Source organism: Phaethon aethereus (assembly GCF_964289735.1).
Source record: "Phaethon aethereus genome assembly, chromosome: 6".
Taxonomy (NCBI): Eukaryota; Metazoa; Chordata; class Aves; order Phaethontiformes; family Phaethontidae; genus Phaethon; species Phaethon aethereus.
Genome location: NC_138580.1, coordinates 25,114,617 through 25,133,805, shown reverse-complemented (window position 1 = coordinate 25,133,805; position 19,189 = coordinate 25,114,617). Strand labels below are relative to the sequence as shown.

Sequence of the window (19,189 nt, the reverse complement as noted above, 5' to 3'; positions counted from 1 at the left end):
AGTATATATCTTATTGTAACTAGATGACACCTTAACGTGGTTGTGGTGTAATTTGGTACATGCAATATGTGGTAGGATTATAGTGATTTGGAATAATAAAATATCTGTTAACAAGTTAATATTAAAGCTTCCTTGATCTTCTCTTTGCTCACTTTGGACACAAACTAGCTAGGCAGCAGAGCTCTTTTATCTTGAACTCTATAACTGAGTCTTTTTGAAAAGAGGGTAAATAATGACCAGTGTGTAATCAGGTTGGACAATGTTGTGTATAAGGCAGCTGATGAAAAGTTAGTTAGCTGGTATGTTTTTGACTTCCTAGTTGAAGTGGAAACTTGTGCATCATGGTACAAAGATTTAATCAGCATTGCATAATAGTTGGTTCTCAGGAAAATAAGTGGTAGACCCCCAATTTTCATATGTATTTAGCTCCTTTTGCAGGTTTTTGTGATTGACATGCACTTAAATAATTGTAATTTTAACAGATGATTCATATAAACCTCTAGTTTGGCATAAGAAAGCACCTGGAAATTCAGAAGGAAAGGAATTTGAAAACCTAAGTGCACTTTTATCTGTTCAGAAATGTTTTAATGGGTAAAGTTAATGAGCATATAGTTATTCAGTACTTAGGCTGTAAGAAAAAAAAAAGGGTAATAGGGTAAGTATATATTGGCAGTGGAATAAATATTTATCAACAGTATCCTGTTGTTGATACATGTTCCCTTGGTTGTCCTAATACAACTGTTAGCAAGACTGTATTGTAAATGAGATCACTCTATGACCCGAATTAAAAATAATGCAATACCAGATGGTTGCAAGCTGTGGGATGAGGAGGAGGCATGAGAAGGAAGAAACAAATTTCTTGATTGGTCTTTTCCACTAAAGCCAGTAAGTTATGTGAACTGTATATTGACCTGTGCTGTGCTCTAGCTCTTTAAAAATGGTGTATTCTTCTCTAAAAAAAATCAAGGAGTTTTGAAGGGAGGGAGAAATAAAATAGTTATGTTTGTAAACATGAAAGATATAGCTGTCTTGCCAGTGGCAAGACCTTAATATTCTTTAATAGGTCATACTGAATCATCAGATGTGAGTAGTAGCCCTGTTAAATAATGTGTGCTTATATATCTGTATTGTTCAGTGCCAGTAACTGCGGAATTTGGACTCCAGTGTTCTTGAAGAATAAATGTTCTATTTTTAAGTTATTTATCTGTCTTCATACAGTTGGTTTGCAGATGCACAAAAATTATTCGGGGAATAAAAAACCTTGGAAAACTGCAAAACTTCATTAAAACTACTTCAGCAGAAGCTGTATATTGTGTTAGCTTTGAGAGCCAACAGATGTGTTACTCAGCTAACTCGTGGAACCTGAGTTACGGAAATCTGGAACTTTGCAAGAGGCTCATCATTAACACATTGCATCTCAACATAAGGCAATTTAAGAAGTATATAGATCATATTCAGTTAGTGCAGAAAAATTAGGGCTGTTATTGTGGATGCGGACAGCAGGTTTAAAAGGAATTAGAGGAGTTCATGGGCAATAGTGTCCATATGAGATACTAAGATGATTAGATAGGGCTGTACTCTAAGCTTAGTGTCCCTGACAATGCATTTATGGATCCTGGGGGTGGTATCAGAGATGTAGGCAACAGAAAGCATTCAGGTTTGTGTGTTGTCATTAAGTAACATCTACAACCACTCTAAGAGATGAAATACTAGGATGGATGGGGCTATTGGTCTTGCCAATGAGAGCGTTTCTCATTTTCTCATAATGTAAGTTCTGCTGGTAACTTCTTTTACTTGGGGAGCAGGGAAGTGTTGACAAGTTCTCTTAACTATGAAATAAGACTAGAGTGAAAACAAAATGAACTTCTAAGTGGAGGTGGGGGGGAAGCCTTGTGAGTAACCTTATATCGTTTTGTGGAAACTAGCAATGAGTCTTGCATTCTTACCTCTGTAATGAGACTAAAACTACTGAAGCACATCTCCCTAATACTGACTGTAGAGTACTTGGGTTCAGCATCTTTGTATGAGGAAAAAAAGACGGGGAAAGAATCATGAAAGTAGCAGTAACTTTTTAAAAATTTAAAGCCTTTTTAAAGGAGGCTTGCCAAAAATGACCCTTCAGAAAAAACAGGTGAAAGGGGCAAGCTCTTGCAGGTGGCATGGAAATTGCTTAGAAATAGTGTATTATGGGCTGAGAATAAATGTGGATATACCTGTGACCTATGAAGACACTCAGAGCTGTTAAGCAACCAAAATTGACATGCTTAAACCACATGATATAGGAAGACAACCTTCAAAATGTAGAAGTAACATCCTTATGTAGAAGTTACAATCATGACCTTTGACATTTTTATATGTAAAACCATAATAAAGCAGGCTTTGTAATGAAAAAGAATGAAGAAAGTCTTAGCAGTGGATTGAAATGTCTTTTTATAGGTATTTAAAATGATCTTGGAACAAGTGGAGTCAAGCTTCATATTTATCGCTCATTTTCTAAAGATCTGTGGAGCTGAAAAGAATTAAGAAGTTGCATACCTTTAACTTGATTTTTGAAACTAGTACATGAGTAGAAACTATAAAACAAACTTGAATGTATGGATGGATAAATCATGGGGCAGAATCAGTATATTGTTTGTAGATGAGTCATGCCTGTTGGTCAGATGGTATGGAGAGAATAATGCAATTATTCTAGTGTAGTTAGATTTGAAAGGTTTACTACTAAGGACTCTCACAGAAGGCTCTCAAAGAAATGTCAATGGTGAAGTTCATCATAAATGAATTCTTGATTAAAACAAAACTTTCAACACAGGAGCAGTTTTCAAAATAGAAACAAGTCACCGAGGAATTTCTGCAACTGCCTCACCAATTTATCCTGGTTTTCAGATTCTGAACAGTAGAAGTAGTGAGGGTACAAACTTCACTTGCTAAAGCCAAGCTAAAAGACAGAATCTTTGCACTCATTGGGTAATCTGACCTGGATGATAAAGTTGTGTGAAGTAATGCAGTCATGCACATGAAGGTGTGGCAGGGGAAAACTAGTAATTTGTTCTGCTCTGTAGGAAACTGAACTAGGTGGATTTTTAGTACGACTTTGTGCAGTCGTCGTCTTCTAACTGATGATACCAAAGAGTCTTTTATTCTTTCTTCTGGTGTATATTAATCCTATTTATATGTAGAGGTAAGTAGGCAAGAACATAGCCTATATACATTGCAATTTCGTGGCACTAGATGTTGACGATTTTCCAACAGGACTTTTATGTTTGACCTATTACTCCAGTGATAGCAACTCTTTCTTAGCTAGTGTCAGCTGATGTTGCACACTCCCTGCCTCCTCCAGCCCATACAGAAGCTTAGCTTGGTAGTATTGTACTTTCAGGGACAGGGATCATTCCTTCAAACTTCAGCACACCCGTCTCCGTATGGCTGGTTGCCAGTGGACCTGTAAACTGCCTGCTAAGGATTTAAACTCTTCCAGCCTGACACAAAGTCAGCAGATAAAAATCTCTCTAATCTTGAAACTCAGGGACATAAATTTAAAGTCCAGTTCTAATGTTAAATTCCATTTGTTGTGAAGGAAGACAAATGAGCTTGTTCAAAATAATGTGGGTGGTAGACATGAACTCTGTAGGGTACTATAGGCTTAAGTGTAGGCATTCTTGGGGTGTACCTTTTAGAGGCTAAGCTGTCACTTGTTAACCAAGTTTATGTCCGCAGCCTGAAAGTGAGGGTTACATTTCAATTTGATTTGTTGCAATAGTGTATTTCAAAGGCTCCCTAGAGGTGATTAGGTATAGGTGGGATGAGAAATAGGTAATAGTGACTGCTGTTCATGAGCATTGTTCCTGGCTTGTTTTCAGGAACAAACTTTCATCAGGAACAAATATAATGGAACTTCAGGTTTGCATGAATAATATCCAAAGCTTAATATATTACTGGGATGATATTCCCATTGGTCTTAATGAGAACTCTGGCTTCAGGTGAGAAGAACTGAGGAAACCTGTTAAGTTTTTCATAATAGCGATTTAACAGGAAATCTGATAGTGGAGTGAGAAGAGGTGAAAGTAAGGACATGTTCCAGCAGAGCTTGTTCTTGCTTTGTAACAATCCAACATGTGGCTTGTTGGTAGAGTTTTTGAAAAAAAAAAAGCTATATGATCTGAATGAGGCATTGTTTTCTTCTGGCTTTAGAATTGTTTCATTTCTCCAATCTGAAAAAAAATTAGTAACTCTGGGCACTCACCTGGATATTTTAGACATTGAATGAATAGTTTTTGGTCCCATGGAAAGCTAAATACTTGGAAGCACGTTTAAACCATAGAGTAAAACAGGGGTCAGTTCTGGCCATTGTGGTTTGAATCTAGCTGTTCCTATCTCCAGCGTTCTGCCTTAAAGAACAGAATTGTAAGGTAGGTATCTGCTAATTTTCTTCTAGAAGAATTTTGCCCTAAGTATTAACAGTTAATTATTATTGCTATTAAAATATATTATTCTGTGTGGGGTTTATTTCTATGGCATGCTCAGTCAGGCAGCTGGTGATCTTTCGTTATAGACCTTTCTGGTTTTGTTTGAGACTGTAATTTGCTGACTGGATTAACAATATTAATGTACTTTTACTAATCTCTTGCTTATAAAGCTAGATGTTTAATTCAGTATGCGCTTGTTCTTGTCAGAAATTCGTCAGAGGACCACAGCCCAAAGAAATGCTTCTACGCCCCCACCTGCAACTCCTAAACAAGGCTCTCCAAAAACACTGGTTCCAGCATCTCCTAACCTGCAGAGAGACACATCAGCTCTGAGTGGACCCCCAGAAAGAACTGTTGTGCCATCCTTGCAGTCAAATGTTTTACCAAGACGCCCTGGATCCCCCGCTACTTCAGTGCCTGGAATGGGTAAACAGAGCACTTAATGTTATTTACAGTTTATATTGTTTTCTCTGGTTACCAATAAAATAGGCCGTTTTCAGACAGTATGGAAATGGCATTTCATTTGGAAATAGCAGAGCAGTTATCTGATTAAGCAGGAGTTCCATATTCAATTAGCCATAACTCTTTACAGCTGGCACCTTTTGATGCCGAAACCTATTGCCTGAGCGCATTTAACTGTTATGGCTTCTTTGTTTAAATGGCAATAAAACTTTGCAGTATTCTGTAGTCAACAATATAGCATACCTTTTTATGTTCTTCGTTTAGAAGAGCTCTACGCTTATATAAATCAGGTACAGAGGAGAACACGTTCAGAATACATTCACGTTTCTCACTAAACTCTGCACATATTTTTTAACATGCATCTTGACATTTATTTAAATTTTTACTCTAGGAGGTATAGTCATGCAATATATACTCATAGATTAAAGTGTAAAATAGCAAATACACCAGAAAAGTTGTCTATGTTGCATCTGAATTCTTCTAAAATCACATTGTTATTTTAGTACAAGAGTCAAAAGTTTAGCAACAGCTTCAAATCTGGTAGAAATGAGTGCTCCGTAAAATTCGGTTTCATATCCTGAAAATGCTTTTCCTTTGATTTCTGTCTTGGTGATCAGATGGGATGGGCTTTATTAAATAGAATGTGAACTAAATTCCATAGGAAGGTAGCAAAACTTGAGTTTTGGGGAGGAGGTGGTGTACTCGTTCTCATGGATAGTAAAGCTGTGTATGGCTTAGTGCCAGGCCTTTCATTTGTTGCAGGATGTCTGGCAAGTTGGATCACAAGGCAAGAAAGGAGATGAAATGCTGTCTTGAAAATAGAAGGGATGCAACTTGCCAAGAATCTTCTGAGCACCACTGTAATGTGGAGTAGTTCTTTGCTCTTTATACAGTGATCAAGAATATTTTTCTCTGCCCTGTGTTCCTGATTTTTAACTTAAGTAACTTAAAGTCTTGTAAACTGTATGTCTTTGCTTACTAACTTCCATGATACGATCTAAAAGTAGGACTATTCATAATATATTGACACTTGGTCTCTTAATGGAAGATCTTGGGCAGCTGAATGTTAACATGCCTGTTCGTATTGCTTACTGTAGTGGAACAAACTTGTCATGAAAAATTGTGCGCTCTCACTTCTCTGCAGAGTCTATTAGGCCTTATTTTTTGTTAGTAATTGTTTACCTGTGTTATGGAACTGCTAAATTTGTTTTTATCCCTGAAGTGAACTGTTAAAGCAAGTTATTACTAAGTCTTGATTATCTTGAATTACCAGAAATCAGCTCCTTGCACCAGGAAGTTGGTTATTTGCTTACAAACCACGTTTACTGAAACCTGCTTACTGAAAATTCCTTAATGAGTTTAAAATCACATGCTCTTTCTTGTTTAAGAAGCTGACTATATAGTAAAATAATAAGTATATAATAGTTTTATTCTTAGGGGAAAATTCAGGCACATTGAATAAGCTGGATGAAGTTCAGCCTTTACTGCAGGAATGGTTTAGAGGAAGAAGGAAAAAAAAAATGGACTTGTTTGAAAGGGCAATTGCCAAGCCTGTTAATTAAAGTATGTAATATATTTTTTGTGATAATGCTTTATGGGCACATATAAATTTTTTTCACTAATAACTGGTATTTCGACCAAATACGTTATTTTGTCTTAGACAACAATGGAAGCTGCTGCAGTTGTCAGTTAATGTGGAAGCCCTGTTTTCTCTTGAATTTCCCTAAACCTTCCAGGCCCATAAAATGTCAGTCATGTAGCTGTAGTGAAAAGTATGTAAATTCAGTATCTATAAAAGTAATATAATTTCATCTAAGTTTATGCATGGCTTGCAACAAATATGATAGCCTTAATTGTCTCTACTTTGGAGAAGATTAATAATTCATTTTTGTTACACTATATTTTGTAGAGGAGAATCAATTTAATGTGTATTACCACAGAGCTCCCATATGTTTGAAAATTAATAACCAGCAGGTAGTTGAGAGTTTGCCAAGCTTTGCAGAAATGACCAGTCTTTCTACAATGATTGCTTTTGATGTTTATTATTAATTACTGGTGTCTGTAACAGCATGAGAACTAAGATGGTTGGTTTGAGTTATTAGTAGGCAAGTAATTGAACTTGTTCTTGGAGCGTGTTGTGATGTTGCATTCTAGGTAATTTTAATTTTTACCTCATTCATTAACTTCTAGAAACTTTCCATATATTAGTGATATACAGGTCATGAAAAACTGGTCTTTTGAAATAGGGCTGAATGGACATTTGAGTGTTAGTCAGGTATTCACAAAATTATTGTAGAGTTTTAATTTTATTGCAGATTATATCAGTGCTCTAGATCTTTACTTCACACCTGTGTCAAATGTTGTCCATTCACTTTTTTTAATGGAAGTATTGGGTCTTTCAGGTTTTTATGAAGCTTTAGGAAATGCATTTTGCCTGAACTCTTCTCTGGACAGTGTTTTCAGAATGTATAAACTGAAGCATTAGGTCCATTTTCTGTTGCACTGAATTTGTTCTGCCTTGTTGCTGTGAGGGTTTTCTTAGTCTGGGTTCCTGCTTGTTGACAGAATATGGGAATAATTTGGGAATGCATTTGCTGATTGATATCTTCTGAATTCAGTTTTCTTGTGAAAATGAGGGTTGTTTTAAAAGCATTTGTTTTGAGCATGAAACCTTTTTGCGCTTATTGAAGGGTTGTAAATTGCACTATTTTCTGGTCAAATTTTATTGGGCTTGTAAAGATTAGGACAGTCTGCTTAGGTCACTTATCTAGTATTGATGAGAGGTGTTTTGGAAGTCTGTGCTGTTAGAAATGTTGCAACCTTAATGGCAAAGTTAGTCTCATTCTACATGTAGCACTTCGATAGGGCATTGCTGAAAATACTTGATTCTTACAATGTTTCTGACGTTTGCCATAGAGGATAGAGGTTAGTTGTACATGGGATCCAGCTTGAGGTTTACCACAATGTAGCGCATTCTGCTATAAGTTACTCTTTTCCCTTTGTTGCTCCAATCTGTGATGATTAAAAGGTAGAAGGCTTGAGATGGTAATTGCTGGCAGTTACATTTAATGCTCTGTTTAAACTTAAAGCCCATCTTGGATCAGCTTATCAAATAATAAGACTTGCATGTTGTCTTTGCTTGTGTATACTTAAGAGGTACATGTTACTTATGTTCATATGTTTATGGAAGAGTATCAGTTGTGTTGGAAGCTGTGGCTGTGCATGTCCTGGTGCTGTCCCCAGCTAAGGTGCTACAAGAAAGCTAAATCTGTCTTCTGAGAAGCTTGATGTCCACTGGCTTTTTCCATGGTTATCTTCAATTAAATGTCCTTCTGATCTTGGCCAGGAGCGTGGCTTCGGGAAGAAGTTTCAGATACTTAGTTTTGAATGGTCACATCTAAGTGATTCAGACTTAGTTTCTTACCAAATTGTGTTTTGCTCATTGTCCCTAGCATCTTCTGTTTTAAGGCTGCAAAGGGAGGTAGACATACGAACTCAAAGAAGTGTAAATGGAAATTGGCAGCTTGTGGTGGTTGTGTACAATAGACTAGATGTTTTAAAACTTTGTGGAAAGACAAGTTTGTGCCACTGGTCTACTTGAACTGCCATCTGTAAGCAGAGTTGAAGAAGGTGGTAACAACTAGTGTGGTTACCTGTCCTTAATGGAGTTTTATTTTGATAATGGTTTGTTAAACACATGGGATATGAAAAATAGTATCTTAATAGTGGCCTTCTGGCTTCTTTGACTAAGCAAAAATCTGAAAGCATCCAGCTTTCTGTTAAACGTGGGATTACCAAAATGCCGTGTGACTAGACAGATTTAATATGTAGACTGAATGCACACTGAGGGCATGCTCATGTGGTATAGTAATTACACAGAAACCAGTGGGTACTTCTTTGGTAACATCTTTAGTTCTTACACTGTTGTAATTGATTTTACCAGATTTATTGGTGTAATCTTGAAGTATTGAATGTACAGAGTTGAGATTATATGTAAAAAACTCAAATAAGGAGTTTTTGTTTGCTTGAAAAGCTTCTATTTGTGAGTAATCATTATATCATTGATGCCTTAAGTTCTTTAGAAATTATAAATGTAATTACATATCCAAGATGTAAAAGTAGAGTAATTTAATAAGATTATAAGATAAAGGAGCAGAAGAGGAACTTTCAACTATTGTGAGTTTAAAAAAAAAATCTTACAGCTTTCATAGTGGACTAAGAAATATGGCCACATATATTAAGCAGGTGCAATTATTTTATTACACTGGCATGCACAGTGAAATATCAGGTTATATATGATAATATAGTTGAAAATAATATTGACATAGCTCATGTCTTTCTAGGTCTTCATCCTCCAGGACCTCCTTTAGCAAGACCTATTCTTCCTCGAGAAAGAGGAGTTGTCGATAGAGTTATTGAATATTTGGTTGGTGATGGTCCTCAGAACAGGTAAATGTTGCTAAAGGAAGTACCTAAACATTTAAGAGATAGAAAGCTTCTTAACCTTTTGTTTTTTAAGCCAGACGCATCAAGGTTAAAAGAATTGCAAATTAATTTGTCTGAAGTTTTTGTAATGAAATGGCCCTTTCTCGGTGCTTCACCTGAAATCTCTCTGTAGGAAAAATGGTTAATCAATGTTAGTCAAATTTGTTGGAAGTACTGTAACTTAATGCCTTCTGTACTTGTGTAAAATGTCTCTTGGCCAGGGGCGTGGCTTCGGGAAGAAGTTTCAGATACTTAGGTTTGAATGGTCACATCTGAATGATTCAGACTTAGTTTCTTACCAAATCATGTTTTGTTCATTGTGCCTAGCATCTTCTGTTTTAAGGCTAGAAACAAATTTGTCAAAAACATTTTGACAAATACCACCTCCGCTTTGGGTGGTATTAGCCGTGTGATACGAAGAGAAAAATCTATGCTCAAATGGGTGAATGAATTGTATTTTGAACTAAAAAAAAATGGAATATATTAGCACTTCAGCTTTATTACCATTATAAAAGCTTTCAGATTGCCTTCAGAACTGTCCAAACATATTAGAACTTAATGTTAACCATGGTCACTTTTCATATTGACTGTATTCTAATGAAATATAAACTTAATTTTGATGTTGTTTTGTGACAATGATGATATTAAGAATAGGTTGAACCATGAGGTTTAAGTTGTAGCTAAGAATATTTCACTGTTTTTAAACCAACTTTAAAAACTATTATTTAACTAACAGATGTAGTTTGCTTTAAAGGATAATAATTCCACTCTGGAAATTACCTTTTAAGAGTAAAAATATAAGCTATTAGTCAATATCTAAGGTAAAATGCGTATCACTTCAGTGTGTTACTAGTTTCAGGTATGTAATTGTATACCTGTTTTCTAGGTATGCCCTTATATGTCAGCAATGTTTTTCTCACAATGGTATGGCTTTGAAGGAGGAGTTCGAATACATAGGTAAGAGCTAATCTGTGGTAGGGTCTCTAGTAGTTGGCTTATGTTTCATAACTAACATGCATCATACTTCATTGTGGTTGCAGTTAAGTACTTAACTGACACTGTGAAATGCCACTTCAGACAGGAACAGTTTTATGGTAGCTTATTACTCTGTATCTTAAGATTCGCTTCAAGACTTAGAGACGTACTTTATTGCAACCTTCAGGCCAAGGATTTTATGTATAGAAAACTATTCAGTAGAAATAAGCCTCTTCCAATACATCCCTGAGAATTGCTACTGGCTATGAATTGTTCTCAGAAGGATTTTATATTGAGAAACTTATCTGACATTAAAGTGTGCCTCTTTTACCAGAACTTAAACAAAATTTTGCTTTGGCAAGAAGATCTTGGGGAGGTATCGGAAAAGGAGTGGGAACAAGCCCTAGGGGGCTATATGTGAATTTATGGCTGACAATAACTTAAGACAGACACAGCTCTTTATTGAACACAGATGTTTTATTTTGCCTCCTTTCTACCACAAGTGTAAGCCTGTTGCTTAAGAAGGGAGGGAATCTTAGATAAATCTTTCATTCCATTCTGTTTTGCTTAATTTTGTGAGTAAATGTTCAGCTTATTCTTAAAATGCTGTATATTTCCTATGGAACCAAAGATGTGCAGTCTATATGTCGTCTTAGCTCGAGTGAGTTCACAATTCAGCTGTGCAAGAAATTGCCACTTCCTCCCCCTTCTCTTGGTAGGGGAAATAATGCATTTACCTATTAACTGGTATCCAGTACTTCTCCAGAACAAAACTGCCTTTTCTTAATGAAGCACCACTGGAGCAGAATGCTCCTCAAAAAGCGGAGACATACCTTGCAGAATCCATAGCATCCCCTTACTTAAAGGGTGAGGAAAGTGGCATCTTAAGGGGAAAAAAAAAAAATCATCTGCCAACTTAATTTTTGTAGGAAAGAATAGAACAACATCATGTGGCAACATCTTGTGGTACTGAATTGCATTATTTTGTTCATTGTAGTTAAATCTTTCACAGTGGTGGGCAGTACTCATAAGTGCAGCAGAGCTGAAAGCAAGCAGGTTTTTAAGAAGTAAATGTATGCTGAAATTAATAGAGCTATATGGAAGAGCTTGTGTAAATTTGATGGAGGTACTCTCAGGTACTGATAGTCACTTATTTAATTCTCTGTTTTTAGTATTTTGGACGGTCAGAATATAGTGTAGTATTAAAGGTGAAATGTGAAATTAGTTAGTGAGGCTACTTATTGGGTGTGCTTTTGTGTAGCATTTAGGTGTGCCTACTGCTTTTTCCTGAATCCTGCAAGAAAAACTAGACCTCAGGCTCCACGACTTCCAGAGTTCAGCTTTGAAAAAAAGCAATCTACAGAATTGCGATGTGAAACTAAGCCTCTAGAACCTAGGGAGAGAAAGCCCCTGGAGACTCAACAGGCAGAAGGTATGTGCTAATCTCATGAAGTCTGCTCTTCTTTTAACGTCTAATGAAATCTACCCCCATCATCTATCTCTCTGTCTAGATGAGATTTTTATACAAATAAGAACTGAAGAACTCTAACACTGGAACAGGCTTCCTAGAGTCATGGTCAGTGCCCCAAGGCTGCCAGTGTTTGAGGCATTTGGACAATGCCCTTAATAACATGCTTTAACTTTTGGTCAGCCTTGAATTGGTTAGACAGTTGGACTAGATGATCTTTGTTGGTCCCTTCCAACTGAAATCGTCTATTCGAACTTCATAGTGGGTGCAGTTTATATTTTTTTCAATGCTTCTTGTCCCTGCTTCTAGCTTAGCTTGTTGATACTATTATCTTTTGTCCGGAACCCTAATGTTTCTTCATGTTAGGCAGTATGTCTCATACAAATGATGGGATAACTAAATTTTTCACTCTAATGTTACTGATAAGTAGATAGAAAATAGCACTGCAAATTACAGAAACAGTTAAGAAGGGAATATGTCCTGAAGTGATTAACTTTCACTGTGTTCAGCAGGTCATTTGATTGAGGTGTGTTGGAATTTCTGCCTTTGTTCCTTTTGGTGTTTTCCTCAGGGCAGGAAAATCTAGTAAAACTGCCTTGTTTAAGATCAGGGAGTTCAAAGACAAATTGTCAATTTTAATTTAACCTAGTTCCTTTTGAGACGTTTTATAGTCTGCAGATACAGTAGGCATCTGGTGTACAGCCAACAGGAAGATGCAGTGTTTTAAAGGACTCCAGAAATTATAATTTCAAACCAGAGAATCTCCAGTTAGATGTGCTATTGAGTACTTGATGGGATTTTACATTAGTTTAAACAGGGATCATTGGGGGGAAGCTGTTGAATAGTGTACAGCCCTGCGATTCGGGCTGGAAACACACCAACTGTGGGAAACTGTCAGAGTACAACAGAAAAAATGTTTCTGCTTGATTATCTTTAACAGGGAGTACAAAATGGCATTGGCCTTTACTTTCTGGCCTGAGAAGGCTGCATGGGACCAGTAGGGAAGTCATCTAACTGTAGCTGTCTCTGGGTGTGGTCTGATATGGGTGCATTATAGGGGAAACTTGGTTGGTTTCTTTTCCTGTGCTATAGTGTGCTCTTACTTTTCATGCTAGTAAGAGTACTTTTAATGAAGTAACACTGAAATCAGATACATGAAGCTAAGATGGTGCAAATGTCATCTTTGCCCTCAAATAATAATCTTTTCAGTGAGTAGGGGGTGGGTTAGCAGCTTCTTGCCTACTTTTAAAGTTAGAAGGTTCTTATAGAAAAGACATAATTTATTACTGGGGTCTTCCAAAACTCTGCTTATTTTCCTCTGTGTGAATCAAATGGGGAAGCCCTTAAAGGTGGATATTCAGCTCTTGGAGGTGTGTGTCTTGAGGGCTTCTGAGTATTATCCATAACTCAGGTTCTTAGAGGTTTTGAGAGAAGGGGGTGCTAAGTAAGTTGGTGTTATCATTGAAGGAAATGTTTATCAAACTATGCCTTTAATGAGTCTGAGCTGCTGTGTCAGTTTATAGATGCTGTAAAACATTTAAGAATTAGTGTGAGATTTTTGTTAGGCACTTCCATAGGAGATGTAGGAGTGAAAATTCTGCTTTTGCTTTTTTGAAAGCAAAATTTTATCAAGTATTACATGATGAAAATAGGATGGTTTTATTGCAGTAAGTGTGATTCTTACCAATTTACCTTTAACACTGAAAATTACTTGTTTGTTGTTGGTGTGGTCTTGTATTAATGTTCTGCTTAGTTAAAAACAAGAACAAAAGAAACCACTGTGGAGTTTGTTCCCCAGTTCTCTCTTTCTGCTAGGAAGTATATGGTGAAATTTTTCAGAAGGGGCGTAAGAAATGTATACTGACTTTTGATTTTCTTTAGCTTAAATATCTGGTGCTTTATGAATATTTTATCTCCAAGATGATATAAACCCTTCTGTTCTTATAATTAGTAAGTAGTCAGAAATAGAGCATGTGTTAATATTTTACATAACTAATATCTGAGAAATGTTGTCTTGATGTAGAAGAGGCTGGTGCTACTCTGTCAGTTTGTCACTGTGCATTAACTGCCTGTGACTTGCCACAATGTAATCTCTTATGAATGAGAAAATACCATTTTCAGTAAATCACTTTTTCCATCAGAACCCTAATTTGAAACATAACTGCTTACAGGCAGTTGGTTTTTAATAAATGAACATATTCCTTGATTGTAAGCTTAAGGTACGAAGTTATCATTGAGGTATAGCTCTGGGGAAGGCTTTTGTTCACTACAGTAATATAGCTGCTGTCATAGCAAGAATAGAGAATATCGTCACTTACAGTTGTAGATAAACATTAACATCAGGAAACCAACTTCACCGCAATGTTGACAACACAGGGAGATCCAATTCTTATCTGTAACTCATGTAAACTGTAGCTGTGTAGCTCAAAGAAACTGCAAGCTAATGCGATACAGAAGTGCTATAAATACTTTTTTACCAGTCAACTACTTTTACTAATGAGTAGAGTATGAAGTGGAATCTTTTTTTCAGTTGTGTGCTCATGCAGTGACAAGTATGTTACACGCAACTCCTGTGGATAAGAGATCTGAAGAATGGTTATGGGGAGTGCTGTTGGCACAGAACCTTGGATTTCTTAATCCTTTGGAAATATGGAGTCATCAGCTGTCAATCTGATGCAGATTACTGGCATAAACATCACGCTTCCCTGTTCAGCAGAGTAACTTGGGAAATTTTGCAATCAGAATGAAACAATATACTTGCTTCTTTTCTTACCTCTTTCTTAAATGTCTCTATCTGGAGCCATCAAAGGCTATTGGTTCTCTGTGTACTTCTCTTAAAAGTATTAATGTCTGGATCATATTGAAAAAGCCAACAGGACGTAATTATCAAAAGCCTCTTGATTGATTTTTGCCTTGCCTGTATTTGGTACTGTTACGCTGTGCTCTTGATTCAGGTTTAACATTTAGCAATGTTTTGAAGGTTGAAACAAAATTTGACTGCTTCAGTGTTTTTGAGTATCTGGTGCTGATGTTCAGAGGTCTTCATTAAATGCCTTTGAACTTCAGATTTCACCACGGTGGTCAGCACTTTACGGAAACAGCTTCCTGCATTGTCTCCAGATGTTTATAGAATTCTTTGGCCATCTTGATGAAATATTTTATGATGATTTAATGCTCTGTCACTTTATAAAGGATTCTTGGAGTACAGCAACTGATAGTATGTTTGAAAGGACTTCCATTTAAAAGGCAGATGCAGGAACTTGGTTTGTTCAACAGAAAGGTTCACAGTAATGCTGTCCTCCAGAAATAAAGCTGCTTTACGTGCTTGCTTATTTATGAGTTCTACCAAAAATAAAGCATGTCTTTGGGCAAGTGTTATAGATGGAGCAGAAACTTTATCTAGGAATAAAACAGGTTGAGGACAAAGGACTAAGAACTAAGCTTGAGTATTTGTTCTGGTCAGAATGGTCTGAGTTTAGTGGGTTTTGGGTGTATCTTGTGCAGTTTCTTTTTAAACTGGACTTTTTTAAACAGAAAACAGCATTTTCTGTTTGAGAGATTTGGCTTGCCTTTTTACCAAATTCGTTCTGCTTGACAGCACGAGCCCGCTATATCTTTTGTAAGCAATTGTTTCTTTTCAAAGATACGAGTTTCTGCCTGCTGTGCTCCTTCTTCAGTTCAGCTAATATGGCTAGAATTCAATGATTTCTCAAGCAGATATGGGTCAACTCACCTTGAGTTTAATGGCTTGTAAACAAGTTCTTTAGGTTTAAAAGTGTATTATGTTTCCAGTCTACCACAGTTCAGTTTTGCTGAACAACATAGCTTGCCTTTTTGGTAGGACGTAAAGGGTACAGGGAATGAAATGCTATGCTATCATGGGGCTTACTTTTCAAAAGCTTCACAGTAGCTTTCTGTGATATCAAAGCCATGAACACAGACTACTGTGAAGCACGTGTTCCTTACGGTATTTCACAGTGTGAAAGTCTGCCCTAATGGGGAGCTGCAGTAGTGAAGAAAGCTTGTCCCAAAGGTCTTGAAAGTACAAGAAAAACAAATATATTTTAGTGCAATCACTCTACACCATTTTTTGGTGAATTCCTGCATAACAGACATACATCTTCTAATTAATTTAATAGTGCTGCAGTATTGTGATTTCACTGGTTACACAGTGAAATATTCTCTGCAACGGGAAGAGGGGTAGCTGACCACTTACGGTGTGAAGTACATATGCTTTCTAAGTACTAAGCAGGAGTCGGGGAGGGGGGAGGAACTGTAGTTAAGAGCAGTTTTAAAGTTGCATTGATACAGCTCTTAAATTTGCCGCAGGCCAGAATAGGCCTGTTTACTGTTGAGATCGTGTATGTGTAGCTACATTCTTCAGTTAAATCATGAATTAAGTATTAGTCATCAAGGACACTAATTTTCTTTTGTCATCTTCTAAAGTTTATGATCAGAGCTTTCTCTTGTTAGCTACTGCTCTTACAATAACTTAAATCATGCAATATTGAGATCAAGTTGACTTTAGGCAAGCTTTCCATTGATTAGTGTATTTAAAATGGAATTGCTGTATATGTTTAATGAAGGTTGGTCATGTTCATAGTTGGAGTTAGTAGCACCACTTACTATGATTGCCCTGACTACTCATTTAAAGGACTTACCCTTTAGTTCCTTATAACTTTGTCAGTCTTAATTATTAGACCAAAGTTTTCCATGTAAGTTCATTGAAACTCTCCAGAATATACAGTTAAAAGAGTTTCACTAAGTTTCATCAAGAGCAGGGTGAAGGGAAGAGTCATGTAATACCTGACATTTTATTTCTTGGAGAAGCAATGTCTCCATACTTTTTATTAGAATATAAAAATGAAAGCAGCATCCTTCTCCTGTTCCTTTGAATATAGATAGTTAGAACATGCACTTGATCAGGTTTTCTCCTTTTCATTAGATGCTTCTGCTTGCTTTTACTAGTGGCTGATTATCCCTGGGGCTGTCCTCAAACATATTGTAGGTGCTTGGCATTCTCTGATCAGACTCAATGAATGGCACTTCTTACCTCGGTAAGAATGAGTCACTTCTGCGAGTGCTAAGCGTCATTCAGCTGAGGACTGCAGGACTAAAAATCTGTAAATAAGTAACGGTTGGGCTATGCTACAAATCATAGAATCATAGAATAGTTTGGGTTGGAAGGGACCTTTAAAGGTCATCTAGTCCCAACCCCCCTGTATGGAGTTGAGAGGGCATGGAGTTGTCTCTTTCTCACATCCTATACTTTCTTTGACTCAAGCCTGAACAGCAGCAATAAAGAAGGAATGTAACTCAAGTGTGGAGGCACAAACTTATTCATAGGATTTGAGGATGAAGAAAAAATGCAGAGATGAGACAAAGAAAACTGACAGTTGGGAGATAAAGATTGAGCACAGCCTGGGATGGGATCAAGATGGAAATTGAAGAGCAGGAAGGCAGAGTGGGATAATCTGGAAAGAAACTGGGAACATTAATTTACTTGGGCAGAAGTAGGAGGATTGACCATCTGACAGATGGCTCAAGAGAAATTTTGGAACAAGAAGCCAAGCCAGGTGTTGAGCAGTCTGTGATTGAGAAAGCAGGGGAGGAAGCTGAATCAGGTAAGTTGGCTGCAAACTTGCTAAGATGGAAGATCAGATCAGAGGAAGAAATGAAGAAGCTGGGCTGCACTGAGCAGCCTGAAGTGGAGCCTGGAAATACCTAGATGGGACTGTGTGTGGGAGGAGAGGTCGTGAGTTCTTGGTGACTGACGGCAGTTGTACCAGGTCTGCTGGACAATGGTGTGCAGCAGCTACTCTTGTCGGTCGTGACCTGAGAAGCTAGAGCCTGAAGCAGTCTGATTCCTTTCAGACCCTCAACATGTTTTGATAAATATGAAATTACAAACATTTGATAAGGTTAACATTTTTGAGCTGTAATTTGCATCAGTTTTACAAACCGTTTGCCTTCGCAATATGCATTAATGCTATATAGTATTGACTAATACTAGTCAATAAACTGCCATGAATAGTATCATTCTACAGTACCTTTGTATCATTTAGTGCAATGCTTAGTGTTCACTTTTTCAGTGCTTATGCTTACTTCAAAATGTGACTATCTCTTATTTCTCATACGCTACTGAAATCCTGTTGTGAAGCTAGAATTTACTTCTTTAGAGGTAGTACTCATGATAAATATTTTTGACTAATCTTCAAAATATGCCTGTTATCAAAGAAAATCCCATCCCAGATTGAGAGTAAAGATACTCCTATGTATCCTTCCTATACTTCCTGTGGGAAGATTGAGAATATGCAGTAACTGTCATTGGCTGTTTTGACATGTTGAGAACTAGATTATTCTAATATTTTTTTTTTCTGGTTATCTGGCTCCTTATGTCTAAAGTAGTTTCCACCAAATAGAATGTTTAGGTTCTGCATACAGATTGAATTTTTATGGAAAAAGCTATACAGTTGGTAAAACTTCTACTACGAAGCACAAAGAATCTGAATTACCATCATGTCTTATTTCTGACACAGTCTCAAATTAATGAACAAGCTTAGAAAGAATGTGTTGAGGATGAACATATAAAAGTAATACATAATATTTTCATAGTGGGATCTTAAGTGTTTTCCATAGTATTTTCTTTTTTCTTAAATTTTACAGGTTTTACCTGTGACCCTCTCGTTAAAAAAAATAAAATAGTTTTTAGCAGTTAAGAACTTGATGCAGGGACTAGTCAAAGCCTGTGTGTGACTGCAAAATGTCGTTTTGTTTGCTCTTTAAGAATATCGGCTACCTCTTCATTTCTGGAAACGGCTATTTATTTTTTTCAGAATCTGAAGAGGATACGGCCCAGATCATTGAGACAAATGAGACCGATGATAAAGCACCAAGTCCTGAGCAGCTAAATGATAAGCTAGCTGAAGAAGTTGAAAAAGAAGAAGCAGAAAACATTTCAACAACTGAAGACTCTATTTCAGAGTCTGTTTCAGCTGAACCAAGTGAAGAATCTTTAATGAAAGCAGAATAAAGTACTTCAAGTGCCTTCTGTAGCTAGTTTTTAGCTTTGTTCATGCCTGTTGTTACTATTCAGGTGAGCTTTTTTTTAATGGTACAACCTAAAAATCTTGCTTGAGCTTAAACTGCCTCAACTACCACAGTATGTCAAAGCTATGTGTAAAAGTGGGTATTGTAAATTAAGCATGTGTCTTTAAGTTAACACACAGAATGTATCATTGGTTGAAGTCTAACAGTTGTAGTCATTGTTCAGTTTGCCTATTTAGAAACTTAAAAGTATAAGCTTTGCTAAGGGTGACCTGTAATTTGACATCTC

At 36.8% G+C, this 19,189-nt stretch overlaps 1 protein-coding gene across 1 annotated transcript in view; it reads left to right on the top strand.

Annotated features, from left to right (window-relative positions):
• Positions 1 to 18,886, top strand: part of LNPK (lunapark, ER junction formation factor) — a gene marked incomplete at its 3' end in the record, with an annotated part of 43,063 nt that extends 24,177 nt beyond the window's left edge. Inside the window, exons 8-12 of the mRNA XM_082001777.1 lie at positions 4,671 to 4,889; positions 9,269 to 9,374; positions 10,297 to 10,367; positions 11,647 to 11,817; positions 18,690 to 18,886. Of these exons, the coding sequence (XP_081857903.1) occupies positions 4,671 to 4,889; positions 9,269 to 9,374; positions 10,297 to 10,367; positions 11,647 to 11,817; positions 18,690 to 18,886 (764 nt within the window). The remainder of the gene's footprint in view (positions 1 to 4,670; positions 4,890 to 9,268; positions 9,375 to 10,296; positions 10,368 to 11,646; positions 11,818 to 18,689) is intronic.
• Positions 18,887 to 19,189: the final 303 nt, after the last annotated feature.